At 45.3% G+C, this 19,378-nt stretch overlaps 1 protein-coding gene across 1 annotated transcript in view; it reads left to right on the top strand.

The window, feature by feature from the left end:
- The window catches only part of LOC138472459 (uncharacterized), a 47,959-nt gene extending 29,317 nt beyond the window's left edge, over positions 1–18,642 (top strand). The window contains exons 5-7 of the mRNA XM_069610640.1: positions 17,080–17,179; positions 17,286–17,860; positions 18,408–18,642. Of these exons, the coding sequence (XP_069466741.1) occupies positions 17,080–17,179; positions 17,286–17,860; positions 18,408–18,642 (910 nt within the window). The remainder of the gene's footprint in view (positions 1–17,079; positions 17,180–17,285; positions 17,861–18,407) is intronic.
- The last annotated feature ends 736 nt before the right edge of the window (positions 18,643–19,378 follow it).

Here is a 19,378-nt window from a genome sequence, read left to right as displayed (position 1 = left end):
TTCATTCCTTGATTGCTTATTATCTTTGCTTTTCTCCTCACCATACCATCTTTTATTGTGTTTTTTATCCTCTAGTCGTACATACTCCCTCTCCGAGTCATAACCCTTTTTTTCTAAGCCTTTACAGATTCTATTGTCTCGATAATGCTCTTCTGTTTGTGATGTATAGTGGTATTCTCTCTCTCCTTTCTGGTTGTAGAGGTGGTCTTTCTTATCTCTTGGCCTTTCTCTCTTTATTTCTGTCAGCCCAAACCCGTTTTGTTCCATTTCTCTGATTGCGTTATCATCTGTGTGTTGCACGCTAGTTTCTTTAACATGGATGTAAGCCTTTGCGATCTTTCCTCTTTGATATGGCTCTACTAACAAGATTTCTTCTGTTTTTATCTTTTTCAGCGAATTCATTCTGCTCATTAGTTTCAAGATCGTCTTCCTGTTCAGAATCATGTATCCCTTTTTTGTATCAAGTTGTTCGACTTTGAAAATGCGTCCCTGTTTTTTTACTTTGGGAGAATCTGTTCTTCGACGATCCTCTGAGCTTTTAGCAGCCCCCATTCGCTGTGGTGGACTTTGTCGTCCCTGTTTTTTTGCTTTGGGCGAATCTGTTCTTCGATGATCCTCTGAGCTTTTGGAGGCCTCTATTCGCTGTGGTCGACTTTGTCGTCTCATTCTTTGGTCTCTAGGAGACCTAAGTCCCTCTTCCCTCTTCTTTTTTAGTTCCCCTACTACTGTTCTCTTTTGTCTCTCATGTTCCTCTTGTAATCCTTTACTTGTTTGTGCTTTTGGGGTTTCTATGTTCTCGATTTCTTTCTCTGGTTCTTTCTGTTCTTTTGATTGTTGGTCCATATTCACCTCAATCACTGAGTTGTTTGAGGCGGTCTCCCAGTGTTGGGATAGATTCATCAAATTTGTATCGCACATGAAATCTTTTACCGATCGTGGGGAGCTCCTCATTTTATCTCTGTTTGTCACTCTCGGTGTATCTTCTTGGCTTTCCTTGTTTTTCTTTACTTTTTTTTCCTTTGCCTTTGATGGTTCCGGCTGCTTCGCCTTCTCTCCCGGTGACGATTTCTGAATCTTGTCATTATTCGCTGTTTTTAGTACCACTGGGGCTTTTCTTTGAGGGTGGTTAAGCAGTCCCGATTTAATTGGGTATAAGTGTTGGATTTTTGGACTTTCTTCATTTGCTTCCTTTATCTCTTGCTTTTTCTTTGAGTTGTCCACGATTTCGTCGTTCTGTCTTTTCTGATTGATTCCTCATGGTTCTCAACTCCTTTTGGCCCCTCTCCCTTGGTAAAAGCTCAATTTGTTTTTTAAGGTCCTCCACTTCTTTTTCCCAGCCTTTATGATGTCCGATATTCCTTTCTTCTTATGCAGTGATGTAGCCTTCTATTTGGGTGATTTTCGTGGACATAGAAGCCAGGATTGATGTGTTGTCCTGTATTCCCTCTTTTATTGCTTCGTACAATTTGCACGGAGCATGAGCGGGGGTGGGGGGGAGGTAGAGAGACACAAGGGGCATGAGCGGGGGTTGGGGGGAGGAAGATAGACACACGGGGCATGAGTCGGGGTGTGAGGGCAGGGAGAGAGACACACGGTGCATGAGCGGGGGTGGGGGAGAGGGAGAGAGACACACGGGGCCTGAGCGGGGGTCGGGTGGAGGGAGAGAGACACACGGGGCATGAGCGGGGGTGGGCAGGAGGGATAGAGACACACGGGACATGAACGGGGGGTGCGCGGGAGGGATAGAGACACACGGGGCATGAGCGGGGGGTGGGCGGGAGGGATAGAGACACACAGGGCATGTCAATCAATCTTACTTGAGCTGTGAGTCTTTTCACCTTGTCGCATAGCTGGTCTTGCATGCCTTTATCAGCAGGTGACCCGTCCATGGTCACCCCTCGATATTTGAACTTGTCGACTACTTCCAGCTTTGTATCCTCCAAATGCCATTTCTGCTCCTTCAATCACTTCTTTCTGGTTTTCTCGAGAACCAGCACTTTTGTTTTTGATGTATTAATTTCCAAATTATTTCTTCTCATATAGCTTGCCAGATTTGTCAATTTTCTTTACAGCAAGATAGGCGTTTGGTCGATAATGATGGCATCATTTGCATAAAGAAGACGTGAGATGTTACTATTGCCAATTTTCGGTGGGAAAGCTCTTATCTTTTCCATCCTCTTTCTGGTAGTCCCCCAAGAAAGCGATGAACAAGGCCGGGTCTAATGGGCAGCCCTGTTTAACACCTTGTTGGACTGCAATCTCTTCCGACAAGATGCCTTGCTTGCTCAGTTTCACCCTGATCTTTGTGTTGTCATGTAAAGCTTTTATCGGGCCCGTGATGGACGCTGGGCATTTCCAGTCACTTAGTTTTGATGATAGTTTTTCTCGGTCCACTTTATCGAATGCTTTCGATAAGTCTGCAAACGCCAGGTAAACTTTAGGAGATCCTTCTCTTACTTTCGCTTTCAGAATATGTAGCATCAAGATGTTTATTGTCGTACTTCCATTTTTCTGAAACCCTGTCTGGAAGGTGTCAAAGCAGGGTGCGCTTTTAGCCCACATTCTAAAGTGGACCAGCAGCTGCGTTGCGTAGATTTTGCCCACAATATCTAACAAGGCTATGGGCCTATAACTTTCCGGGTTATCTCTTCCACCTTTTTTATACACCGGCACAATTATAGCCTTTAACCATGTTTCCGGGTCCCATTTTTGTTTGAGCGCAATGCGTGAAGATTTTGCTTATTATGACTGCCCAAGCGCTCGAAGCTTGTTTCAGGTCCACATTGGTCAATCCATCGGGCCCGGGCGCCCTCGATGTTTTTAAGCTTTTGATTGTCCTTTCGATATCGGTAACCTTCGCCACGTCCACCCAAGGGACTTTTGGATCTACTTTTTCGATAGTTGTTTTTGGCCTGGGGCGCTCAAATTGGGCCGTTAGGTATGTTTTCCAGCTTGTCTCAGAAACCGCATTTACCAATTCTGGTGGTTTTGAAGGATTTGCTGCTTTGATTATTGACCAGAAGTCACTAGATTTCTTGGAACTGAGACTTTTCAACATACTTTCGGCATCTTGTTGGTACAACTGTAGCCTGTGGCGTTTTATCCAGTGTTTGTACCTCTTAGTCTCAATGCGCCAATTTTCCTAGGCTTCCTTGTGGTCTTCTTTTTTAGCTATTTTTCTTAGTCTCCTGACCACTTTTCTTTTTTCCACCACCTGTTTGTCATAGACATGTGTTGCACTTGGCTTTTTCCTTGCCTGACTTTCCACTGGTTTTCTGTATGGCATTAACAGCGGAAGATAATTTGGTCGATTTACAGGCACTTGTACCTTGGCTGCGTCTGGGAGTATATATTTATCTGTTATTCTTCTAATGTCTTCTTCCGACAAACGGACTCTCGATTGTTGGATATTAGACTCCAGGTTATAGTTGTATGCATGCCTCTGCATTTGTGCTCCTCGCCATTTGCATGTCAGGAGATTATGATCACTGTGCATTGTTCTATGGACTTCGTACTCTTCGATCATTGGTAAGAACTCCGTTGACACAAAAATATAGTCCAGTGTTGCTTTGCAGTTCATGTTCTCCCACGTTGGAATATTCTTTTGGTTGGGGAATACCGCTGCAATGTTATGAAGGTTTCTTGGTTTAACCAACGCCCCCCATGCAATACCTCTCTCACGGGTCGTTCCTTGTACTTTCTCCAACTTCTTTTCTTTACTCCCATCACTACAATCCGCGTTTAAATCTCCACAGACAATGATGTCCGCATTCTCGTACTCCGCGTTGAGTGAGTCTATTACTTCTGCCATTTTGGCGCAATAGATTTTGGTTGCCATTTTCTGTGGATTCCAATATGTGTTTATTATGATGAGTTGATTTTTGTCCACCTTCACCCCCGATTCAGATTGGTCGGTCCATGAGGTCAGCGTAACTAACGTCTCATACGATTCGTGTAGCTTAGTCGGTGTTGCCAAGCCTACTCCCGTTTTTGTGGCTGTCAACAGGCCTGACGATGGGCGGCCTAGCACACCCTTGCCTGCCGACGATATTTCAACTACAAAGCCGTCAAGGCAGGGTTTTTCTTGCAGCCAAGTCTCTTGTAGACATATAATGTCTAGTGAACCTAAATCGACGTCACCAGGTCTCGTTAAATGAACATGCCCCCTTGTGTTCCATGATCCCAAAACAAAGCACTTCTTACTTTCATCTTGCTTTCCATCATTCTGTTCACCCACCATAGCTGCCGCTAACAACTTTGATTGCTAGTTCTCTTTTTTTAAATTCAGTGCTGCTCTTATCCATGCCAATGGACCTGTGCCTTCTCACGTACTGCTTGCTTCCACCGGGGCTGGTTTGCCTGACCTCTCGTTTCGGTTGTGGTAAGTGGTTCGTTCTATGCTATGTTGGCAATAGAATTGTCGCGCTTCGGCTCTTGGTCGTGCGCTGTATTCATCTGGTACTGTTCCTTATGTTCATTCCTTGATTGCTTATTATCTTTGCTTTTCTCCTCACCATACCATCTTTTATTGTGTTTTTTATCCTCTAGTCGTACATACTCCCTCTCCGAGTCATAACCCTTTTTTTCTAAGCCTTTACAGATTCTATTGTCTCGATAATGCTCTTCTGTTTGTGATGTATAGTGGTATTCTCTCTCTCCTTTCTGGTTGTAGAGGTGGTCTTTCTTATCTCTTGGCCTTTCTCTCTTTATTTCTGTCAGCCCAAACCCGTTTTGTTCCATTTCTCTGATTGCGTTATCATCTGTGTGTTGCACGCTAGTTTCTTTAACATGGATGTAAGCCTTTGCGATCTTTCCTCTTTGATATGGCTCTACTAACAAGATTTCTTCTGTTTTTATCTTTTTCAGCGAATTCATTCTGCTCATTAGTTTCAAGATCGTCTTCCTGTTCAGAATCATGTATCCCTTTTTTGTATCAAGTTGTTCGACTTTGAAAATGCGTCCCTGTTTTTTTACTTTGGGAGAATCTGTTCTTCGACGATCCTCTGAGCTTTTAGCAGCCCCCATTCGCTGTGGTGGACTTTGTCGTCCCTGTTTTTTTGCTTTGGGCGAATCTGTTCTTCGATGATCCTCTGAGCTTTTGGAGGCCTCTATTCGCTGTGGTCGACTTTGTCGTCTCATTCTTTGGTCTCTAGGAGACCTAAGTCCCTCTTCCCTCTTCTTTTTTAGTTCCCCTACTACTGTTCTCTTTTGTCTCTCATGTTCCTCTTGTAATCCTTTACTTGTTTGTGCTTTTGGGGTTTCTATGTTCTCGATTTCTTTCTCTGGTTCTTTCTGTTCTTTTGTTTGTTGGTCCATATTCACCTCAATCACTGAGTTGTTTGAGGCGGTCTCCCAGTGTTGGGATAGATTCATCAAATTTGTATCGCACATGAAATCTTTTACCGATCGTGGGGAGCTCCTCATTTTATCTCTGTTTGTCACTCTCGGTGTATCTTCTTGGCTTTCCTTGTTTTTCTTTACTTTTTTTTCCTTTGCCTTTGATGGTTCCGGCTGCTTCGCCTTCTCTCCCGGTGACGATTTCTGAATCTTGTCATTATTCGCTGTTTTTAGTACCACTGGGGCTTTTCTTTGAGGGTGGTTAAGCAGTCCCGATTTAATTGGGTATAAGTGTTGGATTTTTGGACTTTCTTCATTTGCTTCCTTTATCTCTTGCTTTTTCTTTGAGTTGTCCACGATTTCGTTGTTCTGTCTTTTCTGATTGATTCCTCATGGTTCTCAACTCCTTTTGGCCCCTCTCCCTTGGTAAAAGCTCAATTTGTTTTTTAAGGTCCTCCACTTCTTTTTCCCAGCCTTTATGATGTCCGATATTCCTTTCTTCTTATGCAGTGATGTAGCCTTCTATTTGGGTGATTTTCGTGGACATAGAAGCCAGGATTGATGTGATGTCCTGTATTCCCTCTTTTATTGCTTCGTACAATTTGCACGGAGCATGAGCGGGGGTGGGGGGGGGGTAGAGAGACACAAGGGGCATGAGCGGGGGTTGGGGGGAGGGAGATAGACACACGGGGCATGAGTCGGGGTGTGAGGGCAGGGAGAGAGACACACGGTGCATGAGCGGGGGTGGGGGAGAGGGAGAGAGACACACGGGGCCTGAGCGGGGGTCGGGTGGAGGGAGAGAGAGACACGGGGCATGAGCGGGGGTGGGCAGGAGGGATAGAGACACACGGGACATGAACGGGGGGTGCGCGGGAGGGATAGAGACACACGGGGCATGAGCGGGGGGTGGGCGGGAGGGATAGAGACACACAGGGCATGTCAATCAATCTTACTTGAGCTGTGAATCTTTTCACCTTGTCGCATAGCTGGTCTTGCATGCCTTTATCAGCAGGTGACCCGTCCATGGTCACCCCTCGATATTTGAACTTGTCGACTACTTCCAGCTTTGTATCCTCCAAATGCCATTTCTGCTCCTTCAATCACTTCTTTCTGGTTTTCTCGAGAACCAGCACTTTTGTTTTTGATGTATTAATTTCCAAATTATTTCTTCTCATATAGCTTGCCAGATTTGTCAATTTTCTTTGCAGCAAGATAGGCGTTTGGTCGATAATGATGGCATCATTTGCATAAAGAAGACGTGAGATGTTACTATTGCCAATTTTCGGTGGGAAAGCTCTTATCTTTTCCATCCTCTTTCTGGTAGTCCCCCAAGAAAGCGATGAACAAGGCCGGGTCTAATGGGCAGCCCTGTTTAACACCTTGTTGGACTGCAATCTCTTCCGACAAGATGCCTTGCTTGCTCAGTTTCACCCTGATCTTTGTGTTGTCATGTAAAGCTTTTATCGGGCCCGTGATGGACGCTGGGCATTTCCAGTCACTTAGTTTTGACCATAGTTTTTCTCGGTCCACTTTATCGAATGCTTTCGATAAGTCTGCAAACGCCAGGTAAACTTTAGGAGATCCTTCTCTTACTTTCGCTTTCAGAATATGTAGCATCAAGATGTTTATTGTCGTACTTCCATTTTTCTGAAACCCTGTCTGGAAGGTGTCAAAGCAGGGTGCGCTTTTAGCCCACATTCTAAAGTGGACCAGCAGCTGCGTTGCGTAGATTTTGCCCACAATATCTAACAAGGCTATGGGCCTATAACTTTCCGGGTTATCTCTTCCACCTTTTTTATACACCGGCACAATTATAGCCTTTAACCATGTTTCCGGGTCCCATTTTTGTTTGAGCGCAATGCGTGAAGATTTTGCTTATTATGACTGCCCAAGCGCTCGAAGCTTGTTTCAGGTCCACATTGGTCAATCCATCGGGCCCGGGCGCCCTCGATGTTTTTAAGCTTTTGATTGTCCTTTCGATATCGGTAACCTTCGCCACGTCCACCCAAGGGACTTTTGGATCTACTTTTTCGATAGTTGTTTTTGGCCTGGGGCGCTCAAATTGGGCCGTTAGGTATGTTTTCCAGCTTGTCTCAGAAACCGCATTTACCAATTCTGGTGGTTTTGAAGGATTTGCTGCTTTGATTATTGACCAGAAGTCACTAGATTTCTTGGAACTGAGACTTTTCAACATACTTTCGGCATCTTGTTGGTACAACTGTAGCCTGTGGCGTTTTATCCAGTGTTTGTACCTCTTAGTCTCAATGCGCCAAATTTTCCTAGGCTTCCTTGTGGTCTTCTTTTTTAGCTATTTTTCTTAGTCTCCTGACCACTTTTCTTTTTTCCACCACCTGTTTGTCATAGACATGTGTTGCACTTGGCTTTTTCCTTGCCTGACTTCCCACTGGTTTTCTGTATGGCATTAACAGCGGAAGATAATTTGGTCGATTTACAGGCACTTGTACCTTGGCTGCGTCTGGGAGTATATATTTATCTGTTATTCTTCTAATGTCTTCTTCCGACAAACGGACTCTCGATTGTTGGATATTAGACTCCAGGTTATAGTTGTATGCATGCCTCTGCATTTGTGCTCCTCGCCATTTGCATGTCAGGAGATTATGATCACTGTGCATTGTTCTATGGACTTCGTACTCTTCGATCATTGGTAAGAACTCCGTTGACACAAAAATATAGTCCAGTGTTGCTTTGCAGTTCATGTTCTCCCACGTTGGAATATTCTTTTGGTTGGGGAATACCGCTGCAATGTTATGAAGGTTTCTTGGTTTAACCAACGCCCCCCATGCAATACCTCTCTCACGGGTCGTTCCTTGTACTTTCTCCAACTTCTTTTCTTTACTCCCATCACTACAATCCGCGTTTAAATCTCCACAGACAATGATGTCCGCATTCTCGTACTCCGCGTTGAGTGAGTCTATTACTTCTGCCATTTTGGCGCAATAGATTTTGGTTGCCATTTTCTGTGGATTCCAATATGTGTTTATTATGATGAGTTGATTTTTGTCCACCTTCATCCCCGATTCAGATTGGTCGGTCCATGAGGTCAGCGTAACTAACGTCTCATACGATTCGTGTAGCTTAGTCGGTGTTGCCAAGCCTACTCCCGTTTTTATGGCTGTCAACAGGCCTGACGATGGGCAGCCTAGCACACCCTTGCTTGCCGACGATATTTCAACTACAAAGCCGTCAAGGCAGGGTTTTTCTTGCAGCCAAGTCTCTTGTAGACATATAATGTCTAGTGAACCTAAATCGACGTCACCAGGTCTGGTTAAATGAACATGCCCCCTTGTGTTCCATGATCCCAAAACAAAGCACTTCTTACTTTCATCTTGCTTTCCGTCATTCTGTTCACCCACCATAGCTGCCGCTAACAACTTTGATTGCTAGTTCTCTTTTTTTAAATTCAGTGCTGCTCTTATCCATGCCAATGGACCTGTGCCTTCTCACGTACTGCTTGCTTCCACCGGGGCTGGTTTGCCTGACCTCTCGTTTCGGTTGTGGTAAGTGGTTCGTTCTATGCTATGTTGGCGATAGAAGTGTCGCACTTCGGCTCTTGGTCGTGCGCTGTATTCATCTGGTACTGTTCCTTATGTTCATTCCTTGATTGCTTATTATCTTTGCTTTTCTCCTCACCATACCATCTTTTATTGTGTTTTTTATCCTCTAGTCGTACATACTCCCTCTCAGAGTCATAACCCTTTTTTTCTAAGCCTTTACAGATTCTATTGTCTCGATAACGCTCTTCTGTTCGTGATGTATAGTGGTATTCTCTCTCTCCTTTCTGGTTGTAGAGGTGGTCTTTCTTATCTCTTGGCGTTTTTCTCTTTATTTCTGTCAGCCCAAACCCGTTTTGTTCCATTTCTCTGATTGCGTTATCATCTGTGTGTTGCACGCTAGTTTCTTTAACATGGATGTAAGCCTTTGCGATCTTTCCTCTTTGATATGGCTCTACTAACAAGATTTCTTCTGTTTTTATCTTTTTCAGCGAATTCATTCTGCTTATTAGTTTCAAGATCGTCTTCCTGTTCAGAATCATGTATCCCTTTTTTGTATCAAGTTGTTCGACTTTGAAAATGCGTCCCTGTTTTTTTACTTTGGGAGAATCTGTTCTTCGACGATCCTCTGAGCTTTTAGCAGCCCCCATTCGCTGTGGTGGACTTTGTCGTCCCTGTTTTTTTGCTTTGGGCGAATCTGTTCTTCGATGATCCTCTGAGCTTTTGGAGGCCTCTATTCGCTGTGGTCGACTTTGTCGTCTCATTCTTTGGTCTCTAGGAGACCTAAGTCTCTCTTCCCTCTTCTTTTTTAGTTCCCCTACTACTGTTCTCTTTTGTCTCTCATGTTCCTCTTGTAATCCCTTACTTGTTTGTGCTTTTGGGGTTTCTATGTTCTCGATTTCTTTCTCTGGTTCTTTCTGTTCTTTTGTTTGTTGGTCCATATTCACCTCAATCACTGAGTTGTTTGAGGCGGTCTCCCAGTGTTGGGATAGATTCATCAAATTTGTATCGCACATGAAATCTTTTACCGATCGTGGGGAGCTCCTCATTTTATCTCTGTTTGTCACTCTCGGTGTATCTTCTTGGCTTTCCTTGTTTTTCTTCACTTTTTTTTCCTTTGCCTTTGATGGTTCCGGCTGCTTCGCCTTCTCTCCCGGTGACGATTTCTGAATCTTGTCATTATTCGCTATTTTTAGTACCACTGGGACCTTTCTTTGAGGGTGGTTAAGCAGTCCCGATTTAATTGGGTATAAGTGTTGGATTTTTGGACTTTCTTCATTTGCTTCCTTTATCTCTTGCTTTTTCTTTGAGTTGTCCACGATTTCGTCGTTCTGTCTTTTCTGATTGATTCCTCATGGTTCTCAACTCCTTTTGGCCCCTCTCCCTTGGTAAAAGCTCAATTTGTTTTTTAAGGTCCTCCACTTCTTTTTCCCAGCCTTTATGATGTCCGATATTCCTTTCTTCTTATGCAGTGATGTAGCCTTCTATTTGGGTGATTTTCGTGGACATAGAAGCCAGGATTGATGTGTTGTCCTGTATTCCCTCTTTTATTGCTTCGTACAATTTGCACGGGGCATGAGCGGGGGTGAGGGGGAGGTAGAGAGACACACGGGGCATGAGCGGGGGTTGGGGGGAGGGAGATAGACACACGGGGCATGAGTGGGCGTGGGGGGCAGGGAGAGAGACACACGGGGCATGAGCGGGGGTGGGGGAGAGGGAGAGAGAGACACACGGGGCCTGAGCGGGGGTCGGGGGGAGGGAGAGAGACACACGGGGCATGAGCAGGGGTGGGCAGGAGGGATAGAGACACACGGGGCATGAACGGGGGTGCGCGGGAGGGATAGAGACACACGGGGCATGAGCGGGGGGTGGGCGGGAGGGATAGAGACACACGGGGCATGAGCGTGGGGTGGGTGGGAGGGATAGAGACACACGGGGCATGAGCGGGGGGTGGGCGGGAGGGATAGAGACACACGGGGCATGAGCGGGGGTGGGGGGGAGGGAGAGAGACACACGGGGCATGAGCGGAGGGTGGGTCGGAGGGATAGAGACACACGGGGCATGAGCGGGGGTGGGTGGGAGGGATAGAGACACACGGGGCATGAGCGGGGTGGGTGAGAGGGCAAGAGACACACGGGGCATAAGTAGGGGTTGAGGGGAGAGACACACGGGGCATGAGTGGGGGGTGGGTGGGAGGGATAGAGACACACGGGGCATGAGCGGGGGGTGGGTGGGAGGGATAGAGACACACGCACGGGGCATGAGCGGGGGGTGGGTGGGAGGGATAGAGACACACGGGGCATGAGCGGGGGGTGGGTGGGAGGGTTAGAGACACACGGGGCATGAGCGGGGGGTGTGTGGGAGGGATAGAGACACATGGGGCATGAGCGGGGGGTGGGTGGGAATGCTAGGGGCATGAGCGGGGGGTGGGTGGGAGTACTAGAGACACACGGGGCATGAGTACGGGGTGAGGGGAGAGACACACAGGGCGTGAGCAGGGGGTGGGGGAGGGGGAGAGACACACACGGGGCATGAGCGGGGGGTGGGTGGGAGTTCTAGAGACGCACGGGGCATGAGCGGGGGGTGGGTGGGAGGGCTAGAGACACACGGGGCATGAGCGGGGGGTGGGTGGGATTGCTAGAGACACATGGGGCATGAGCGGGGGGTGGGTGGGAGGGCTAGGGACACACGGGGCATGAGCGGGAGTGGGGGGGAGGGAGAGAGACACACGGAGCATGAGCGGGGGTGGGTGGAAGGGAGAGAGACACACGGGGCATGAGCGGGGGTGGGGGGGCGAGAGACACACAGGGCATGGGTGGGGGGTGGGCGGGAGGGAGAGAGACACACGTGGCATGAGCGGGGGTTGGGGGAGGGAGAGACACACACGGGGCATGAGCAGGGGGTGGGGGGAGGGAGAGAGACACACGGGGCATGAGCGGGGGGTGGGCAGGAGGGATAGAGACACACACGGGGCATGAGCGGGGGGTGGGGGGACAAACAAATACACGGACATGCCGCACGGACATGAGTTCATGCGGCAGATCCCGCTCCTCGGCCCTCCGCTGGCCACCGACACGGGGCATGAGCGGGGGTGGGGTGGAGGTAGAGGTAGAGAGACACACGGGGCATGAGCGGGGGTCGGGGGGGAGGGAGAGAGACACACGGGGCATGAGCGGGGGTGGGGGGAGGGAGAGAGACACACGGGGCATGAGCGGGGGTGGGGGGGCAGGGAGAGAGACACACGGGGCATGAGCGGGGGAGGGAGAAAGACACACGGGGCATGAGCGGGGGTGGGGTGGAGGGAGAGAGACACACGGGGCATGAGCGGGGGGTGGGCGGGAGGGATAGAGACACACGGGGCATGAGCGAGGGTGGGGGGGACGAACAAACACACGGACATGCCGCACGTACATGAGTTTGTTTGGCAGATCCCGCTCCTCTGCCCTCCACTGGCCACCGTGTGCGATGGCGTGAGCGGAGGGCTGGAGGAACAGGGGACATACGGAGCATGAGTGGGGGTGGGGGGACAGGAAGGACACACAGGGCATGAGCGGGGGTGGGGGGACAGAAAGGACACACGGGGCATGAGCGGGGGGTGGTGCAGACACGGGCATGAGCGGGGGTGGAAGGAACAAGAGACAGACACGCTCCTGCTGACCTGACAAAGCCTCTCATGCGGCAAAGAAAGATGGCGGGCATCTCTGAAGCCAGACGCACTGCACACTTTCACCGCATCCAATGAGAGAGCACGTCAGATGTCCACGGACATCACGCAAGCTGCTGGCCCAATCATCGTCCTGTCCGCGGAGCGAACAGGGAAGTCCGTCCGCGGACCGAACACAGATATCACTAATTTTTTTTTACCTACTTTTTGGTCATTTTAAAAAAAAAACTAATGGAGGGATTTTCACCAAATTTGGAAAAGCACGCTTTCGGGACCAAGCTGCTGCTCCTGGTCCAAATTTGGTGAAAATCCGTCCAGCGGTTTGGGCTGTAGACACGAGCAAATTCATTTTCCCATTAAGTCTATGGGAAAAAAAAAGTTTTGGGACCCCCCCTATAACTTTGCCCCCCCAGGACGAATCCTCACCAAACTTTTCAAAAAAATTTAGAGTGACCCAAATACTTGTTTGGTGAGGATTCGTCCAGGGAGAGCGAAGTTATACGCCGCCCAAAAAGTGCTCTTCCTATGGAAACAGCAACTTAACCATAACTACATGGCCACTACCGTGGCCATGTGATATATATATCTATATTCAGTGAAAAAACGTTAGTTAAGAGAGAGTTAAGGTGCTCAGATTTAATGCAACAAAACCCCTGAAATGCAGGACTCGTATTTTAAGCCAAGTCCACCTTACTTATTCACTCCCTGTTCCGTAGCAAATGACCACAATGATGACATCACTGGTGGCCACTATTTACATCACACATGACATCAATGATGACATCAATGATAGTGTTCCTAATGACATCATGCATAATATCACTGATATCACTGATTTTATTAACTACGTTTTGAAATATGACTGTTTTGCTACATAACAAATATGAACATATTTCATACTTACTCACTACATTGTATCTGCACTTGTTTCCTTAAATGTAATGGACAGTGCATAAGTGTAGGTGCATACAGACATTATTACAATGAAGAGTAGTATATAAGCATGTATGTACTTTGGAAGGTAATTGTTATATTATATTGGAAAACAAATGAATAATTTATTTTAAAAAGAAATGACTAAAATATCAGTAATGAAATAGACATGTCTATAATTAAATATTTACTTTCTAATCTTAATTTCTTTTCTATAAATGTAGTTATGTAGTATAAGTAGCAAATGTTTGTGTATATTAGCCAAACTTCAAATTCTTAAATACTATACTATAACAATGCACACATGTACATGCTTTCTTTTGTATGTGATTATTTTTTATAAAACTTGTCATTTAGGAATGAATGTGTTCATGTAATGTTATTACTATAAGGAGAATTGTAAATTTAAATTGTATTTGCTTACTAATACATGAAATTGAAACCATTTTATATGACACTACAAATTGTTCTTTTAAATTGTTTATTGATAAGTTCGACAAAATAATGTTCCACGCATACTCATATGATTCTCCTGTATCAGTGTATTTTTCGATGTCATGTTGTTATTAAGTGTACGAAAATAAAATATTTATCTAAAGAGGTGAAAAAAGTATTCTAACTTATATAATCAATAATTTCATATATGATGTAATCATTGATCCAATCAGTGATATCATTAGTGATGCCATCAGTGATGACATGTGTGATGCCATCATTGTTGGCATACGCTGTGCAACAGGGAGCGCATAGTTAAGGTGGACCTGCTTGAGTGCTTGTCTTGCGAGTTCTCAATTTTAAGGGTTTTGTTGCATTAAATTTGGTCACCTTAATTAATGTTTCCACTGAATTTGAATGGTTTTGTTATGCTATAGTTTTCCCGGGACAGTCTAGCCATAGCCACTGTACATGTTGCACAAATAGTTTTCTTTTGGGCCTACTAGCCATCGCCACTGGCCATGTCACCATTAGTTTGTTACCAAACACCCAAGCCCCGCTGCCCAGTAGATGTAGGTTCTGCAGATATCAAACCTTTTTTTAAACTCCTTATTCCTGCGATAAATTCACAGTAATAATTTCCAATAACTCTGATTGCCTCACTAGCCCTCTCCCATTACCCTCTGTCACTCATTGCTTCGTGTGACGCAATTTTGTCTTAGCAGGTCTTGCAGCGTTGTTGTAGCAATCTCACGAGATTCCTGCATTCTTCCTTAGATAAACCAAACAATGTTGTAACTGCAACTGGCTCCCCAACCCATCTCCAAATCCCCAACTTCACATGGTGTCTTCTTTCTTACTCCCGACCTCTGATGTGATTTCTATTGCTATGAGTATTGGTATTTATATAGCATCTACGGACAGGCCAACTGAGCTCTGTTGTTCAAAACAGTCAGTGTTCCCCTGGGATTTACTACTTAAACAGAAGGGTTTTGAGTCTCTCTTTGAAGTTGAGAGAGATGGTTATTAGACTCTCTAAGTTCATGAGGGAGTTCATTTCAAAGCGTGATGCATCCTTTTGACTCCTCCAAATAGTGTAGTAAGTTTTTATTTTTGGCTTATCGCAGGAATCGCTTACATTGAGAAAAAAAAAATAATGAAAAGCCTCTGAGCCTCTCTGTTGCAAAGTAGCAAGACCGATATATATAAACGTTTTGAATATTTTAAAAACTTCTGGCTGGATTTACTCCAAACTAGTCAAGGAAATTAAGTTAACACTATGTGCCCAAGTTGTTTCTTATTTGGTCCAAACCAGTGATTTTCACCCTACGGCCGTTCAATAACTGCGCTTATTCTCCATGTGACAATGATTGTGAGTAGGCTGAAAACTGTATTTTTTTGTTTTCTTAATTCTTTTTTATTCTTTTATGAATTGCCCCCAAAACATCCAGTTCGAGAGCGCCCTTGAAAAACTTATTGTTTGGAAAATTTCGTTCAAATCCATCCACCAAGTCAAAGGTTATTAGCAATAGAATATTGGGAAGAAAGACCTGCTTTTAATTTCTGAAAAGCATCTCAGACTCTGCTACAAAGCTTCATTTGAGGTAAATAAAAGTTTTTAGGAGCACGGGGCACCCCCTTCTCTGTCAAATATTTTTAAAAAGACTGGTCGGATTTTTCCCAAAACCAGTCAAGGAATGTATGCTTTGAGCCCAAGTTGTCTTTGATTTGGACCAAATTCACCTAGATGTTTTCGCGCTATGGCTTCCCACAATTGCACTTTTTCTCTATGGGGAAAATGAATGGTAGTAGGCCTGAAAATAGCGTTTCTTTGTTTTCTTAATGTCTTTTTCATTTTTTAACAAATTGTTCCCAGAATTTCCAGTTTGCGGGGGGCACATGACAAACATTTTGTTTGAAACATGTCATCCAAATCCGTCCAGCGAGTCAAAGGTTATTAACAACAGACATTTGTGAAAAGTCTATGTACAATGGTTTCACTTAACTATAGGGCGGCGACCACTGCCCCCTATAAAATATATGTCAATATGTTGTTCTTTTAGCGTGAACAAGTGCCAGGTGGGGCACTAAACACAAAGCTGGCTGCTCTCTTGCGCAAACATTTGTTCTTTATTAAAACGCTTCTATAACAGATTACTTTATATTTCTGTTATTTTTCATTCATTTCCTGCTGCCTATATTTATTTCTATTTATATATATACATACACACATCAGAGGCAATGAAGACCTCAGCAAGTGTAGTGTCAACACTGCTGTCTACACTAGTGAGTAATGGGCATAGCACCCTGTATCCCTCACCCAGCACATATCAGTGAAGTGCATGGTGTTAGGTAAAAGCTTCACCTATCTGCTGCACTGGTGCACACTAAGGGCCTCATCACGAGTTGGGCTGTAGCCCTTAAATGCGGTGGTAACGGTATTACCACTGCATTTAAGGGCTGGCCCTATCACGAGTTGGGCACTAAATGGGCTGTGTTACCTCCAGTTTTTTCTGTAGGAGAAAATCCTTGTTTCGGCGGTATTACCGCCAACTGTATTAGCCTGCAGTGTTAGTGTTGAAAATGCTCCATTGGATCCAATGGACCCAATGGGGAATGGGGATTTACCGTTAACGCCCAACCCGTGATCCGGCTGTAATACAGCCGGACCGGTGGGTGCTAAGGCTATTACAGTCGGGCACTATTACAGGCGGGATACAGCCCAACTCGTGATGAGGCCCTAAGTGTGCAACTACACAGGATAGCAGCTGCCATACCATGAAAGAGGGATCCTCTCCTACTTCTCTGTAATGCTGTATTTGGCATCTCCACCCTTTAAAGAGGTGCATTAGGGCCTGCTCAGGTGTGGGTACCAGGAACTCCCCCAGCAAGGCAGTTGCTCTGAGTCTTTAGCACCCAATTGAAAGTCTGGGAAGTTTTTGTTCAAGTTCTTTGAGGATGAATCTTGCTCATATTCTGAGAGTACAGCATTGTTTTATTTTGTGCTGAGTATCTGAGTGTTTCAGGTCATTTGATATGTAACCAGAAGGAGTCAGTAATAGCTTTGAATCACTTAATGAGCATTTCCAAGTAGCACATCAGAAAGAACTCCTCAAGTATAAACATTTCAGATCCTTGGCACACACACTGACATGGCCTTCGGCTTTGACATATCACTGCATTATCTCTTTTTTGTAGAACCACAATGACCAGCGCACAGAGAGCTAAGCTGCACCAAGAACCATCGTCACATGACTTGAACCTAGAATTGGAGAGGAAAGACAAAGAACTAAACATGGTAAATTCCTTTTGCTTTTTAAATTAAAGAAAGTATCTTAAAAAATGTGTGAACTGTGTCATCACTTTCATATGTTGCTCTGAATGGGCTTTCTTCACTTTGTCAGAGCTCCTGCACATCGCTTGACAACACTGCTCATGTTCCTCGCAGAAATCTGCACTCGCTGCAGGGGGGAGAGATGAATCGCACCACATCCTTCAGCGAACCACCAATCAGTAGTGCAATGCAACACAGGGAAATAGGAGCAAGGCCAAAGGTCATGAAATTCCTTTCTAAAGCAAAGCGCAATTCAGAATCCAGTGCAGAGGCTCATATGGACATAAACCCAAGCGGCATATCGCCCCTCAATAGCAAAGCTGAAAAACAGTCAAAGGCCAACAGATTCTGCATTGGTATATCACCCAGCAAAAGAAAGTGCAGGAACAAGTTAAGTGCAGAGCCTGATCTGGACAAGAACGCTAGTGGCATATCACCCCTTAATGGGAAAGCTGAAGAGGAGTCAGAGGCCAGCAGATTCTGCATTGGCACATCACCCGACAAGAGAAAATGCAGGAATGAGTTAAGTGTAAAGCTTAAAATCAACATATCCTGCATAAAAGGGGATCCTGAAGAAGAGTCACAGGACATCGGATTGTCCACTGGTACACATCTCACACATGAGCCTCAGGTCACCAGAACCAGGTAAGTGAAATTAGATTTCAGACAAACTGAATGGTGGGAGAATTTGGCAAAAGTGAGAGAAACCAAAAAATGTGGTTTATTTCAGCAATGCAGAGTATGACCCAGTCAAAGCAGGAAGGAGGGTATATATTGCATAGCAGGTCTGTATTGACCATAACATTAAACGAGGATTAAATTATACTAGGTTGTCCTAAACAAAAATCCCAAGCAATGTTTTTTAACATGAAATCCACTGGAACTGCATAGCCAGAAACAGTGACATTTTAAAGAAACCAAATAGAAATCCTGTTAGAAGCTGCAGAAAGATAATAAAGTAGCGCTTTATTGTTCGCAGTAGTTGTACAGCCCAAAACATTGTCTAATTTTCATTTATGATGCTTACGAATTCATGTTCCACATCTGTCCATATTTATGTATTTATGCTGTATATAGGATTAATGGATTTAGTTATATTGTCAGTTCCATGTACAGAATAAAACATGACACGCCTAGTTCTCAAAAACGATCTTTTTATAGGAGGTCATTGGGCCTCATTACGACTTTACAGGTGCAGAATTAACGTGCTGGCATTACTGTGTACCGGCACGTCTGTGCACCAGCAAAGTACAAGTTTTCACATGGGACACCTGATTCACCTCCAGCTAAGAGCTCGAGGTATGTCAGACACCTTACCCGAAAATGTCCCAGAAACCGTGGAGTTTACGTTTGAGGACTGGTCCTTCTGCGACCACATTGATGTTTCGCCGATTTCAGGCAACCATCTCATGAGTGAAGGTGCTTAAATATGGGGAAGGTGTGGGGTGTCCAAATGTTATGTAGCCAGTCATGTTCGGAGGGTACTAACAGTTAACTATTCAAAACCTGGTGCAGATTGGTGAAACAGTGTGGCATTGTATAAGGAACGATGCTTCGCCAAGCAACAAACCCACAAATTCTGAGTTTTGCTTAAATCTAGGGAAAGGGATGGGGTGTCCAGATGTCATGTAGCCAGCAATGTCCAGAGGGTCCTAACAGGTAACTATGCAACATTTGGTATAGATTGGTGAAACAATGTGGAATTGTATAAGGAAGAACGTTTTGCCACAAACCCAGCCACCCACACATTTTCACTTTTATAAATATAGATAGATAGATGCAGTGCAGATCAGCTCCAGCACAGAATCCTTTTTTTCTCTAGTTATATATGTAAATTAGGGTTACCACCTCCAGCTGAAGCTGTCCAGGGAGGTTTATTTTTGCCATGTTTATAGCTGTCATTGTTCATTAGTTCTTGCAGTTTTTGTGAAAAGCACTGGTAAACTATTGCGGCACAGGAAGTTATCAAAACTACCCATTGTGATGAATCCTCAGATGTCGCCCCTTCTTCTCTAGGGAGAGCCCTTTCCCATGAGGCCAGGGAGGTGAGGCTGCTACCTAATAGTTCCCCTGTGGGTGGCACTCAGAGGGTGGATCTCATGGAGAGGGATCCCCTATGGGACTAGGTATGATTGCCCCATAGAATGTAGTATGCCAAAACAT

Source organism: Ambystoma mexicanum, chromosome 8 (genome assembly GCF_040938575.1).
Source record: "Ambystoma mexicanum isolate Mex_15411 chromosome 8, UKY_AmexF1_1, whole genome shotgun sequence".
NCBI lineage: Eukaryota > Metazoa > Chordata > Amphibia > Caudata > Ambystomatidae > Ambystoma > Ambystoma mexicanum.
This window is presented reverse-complemented; position numbering and strand designations above follow the sequence as displayed.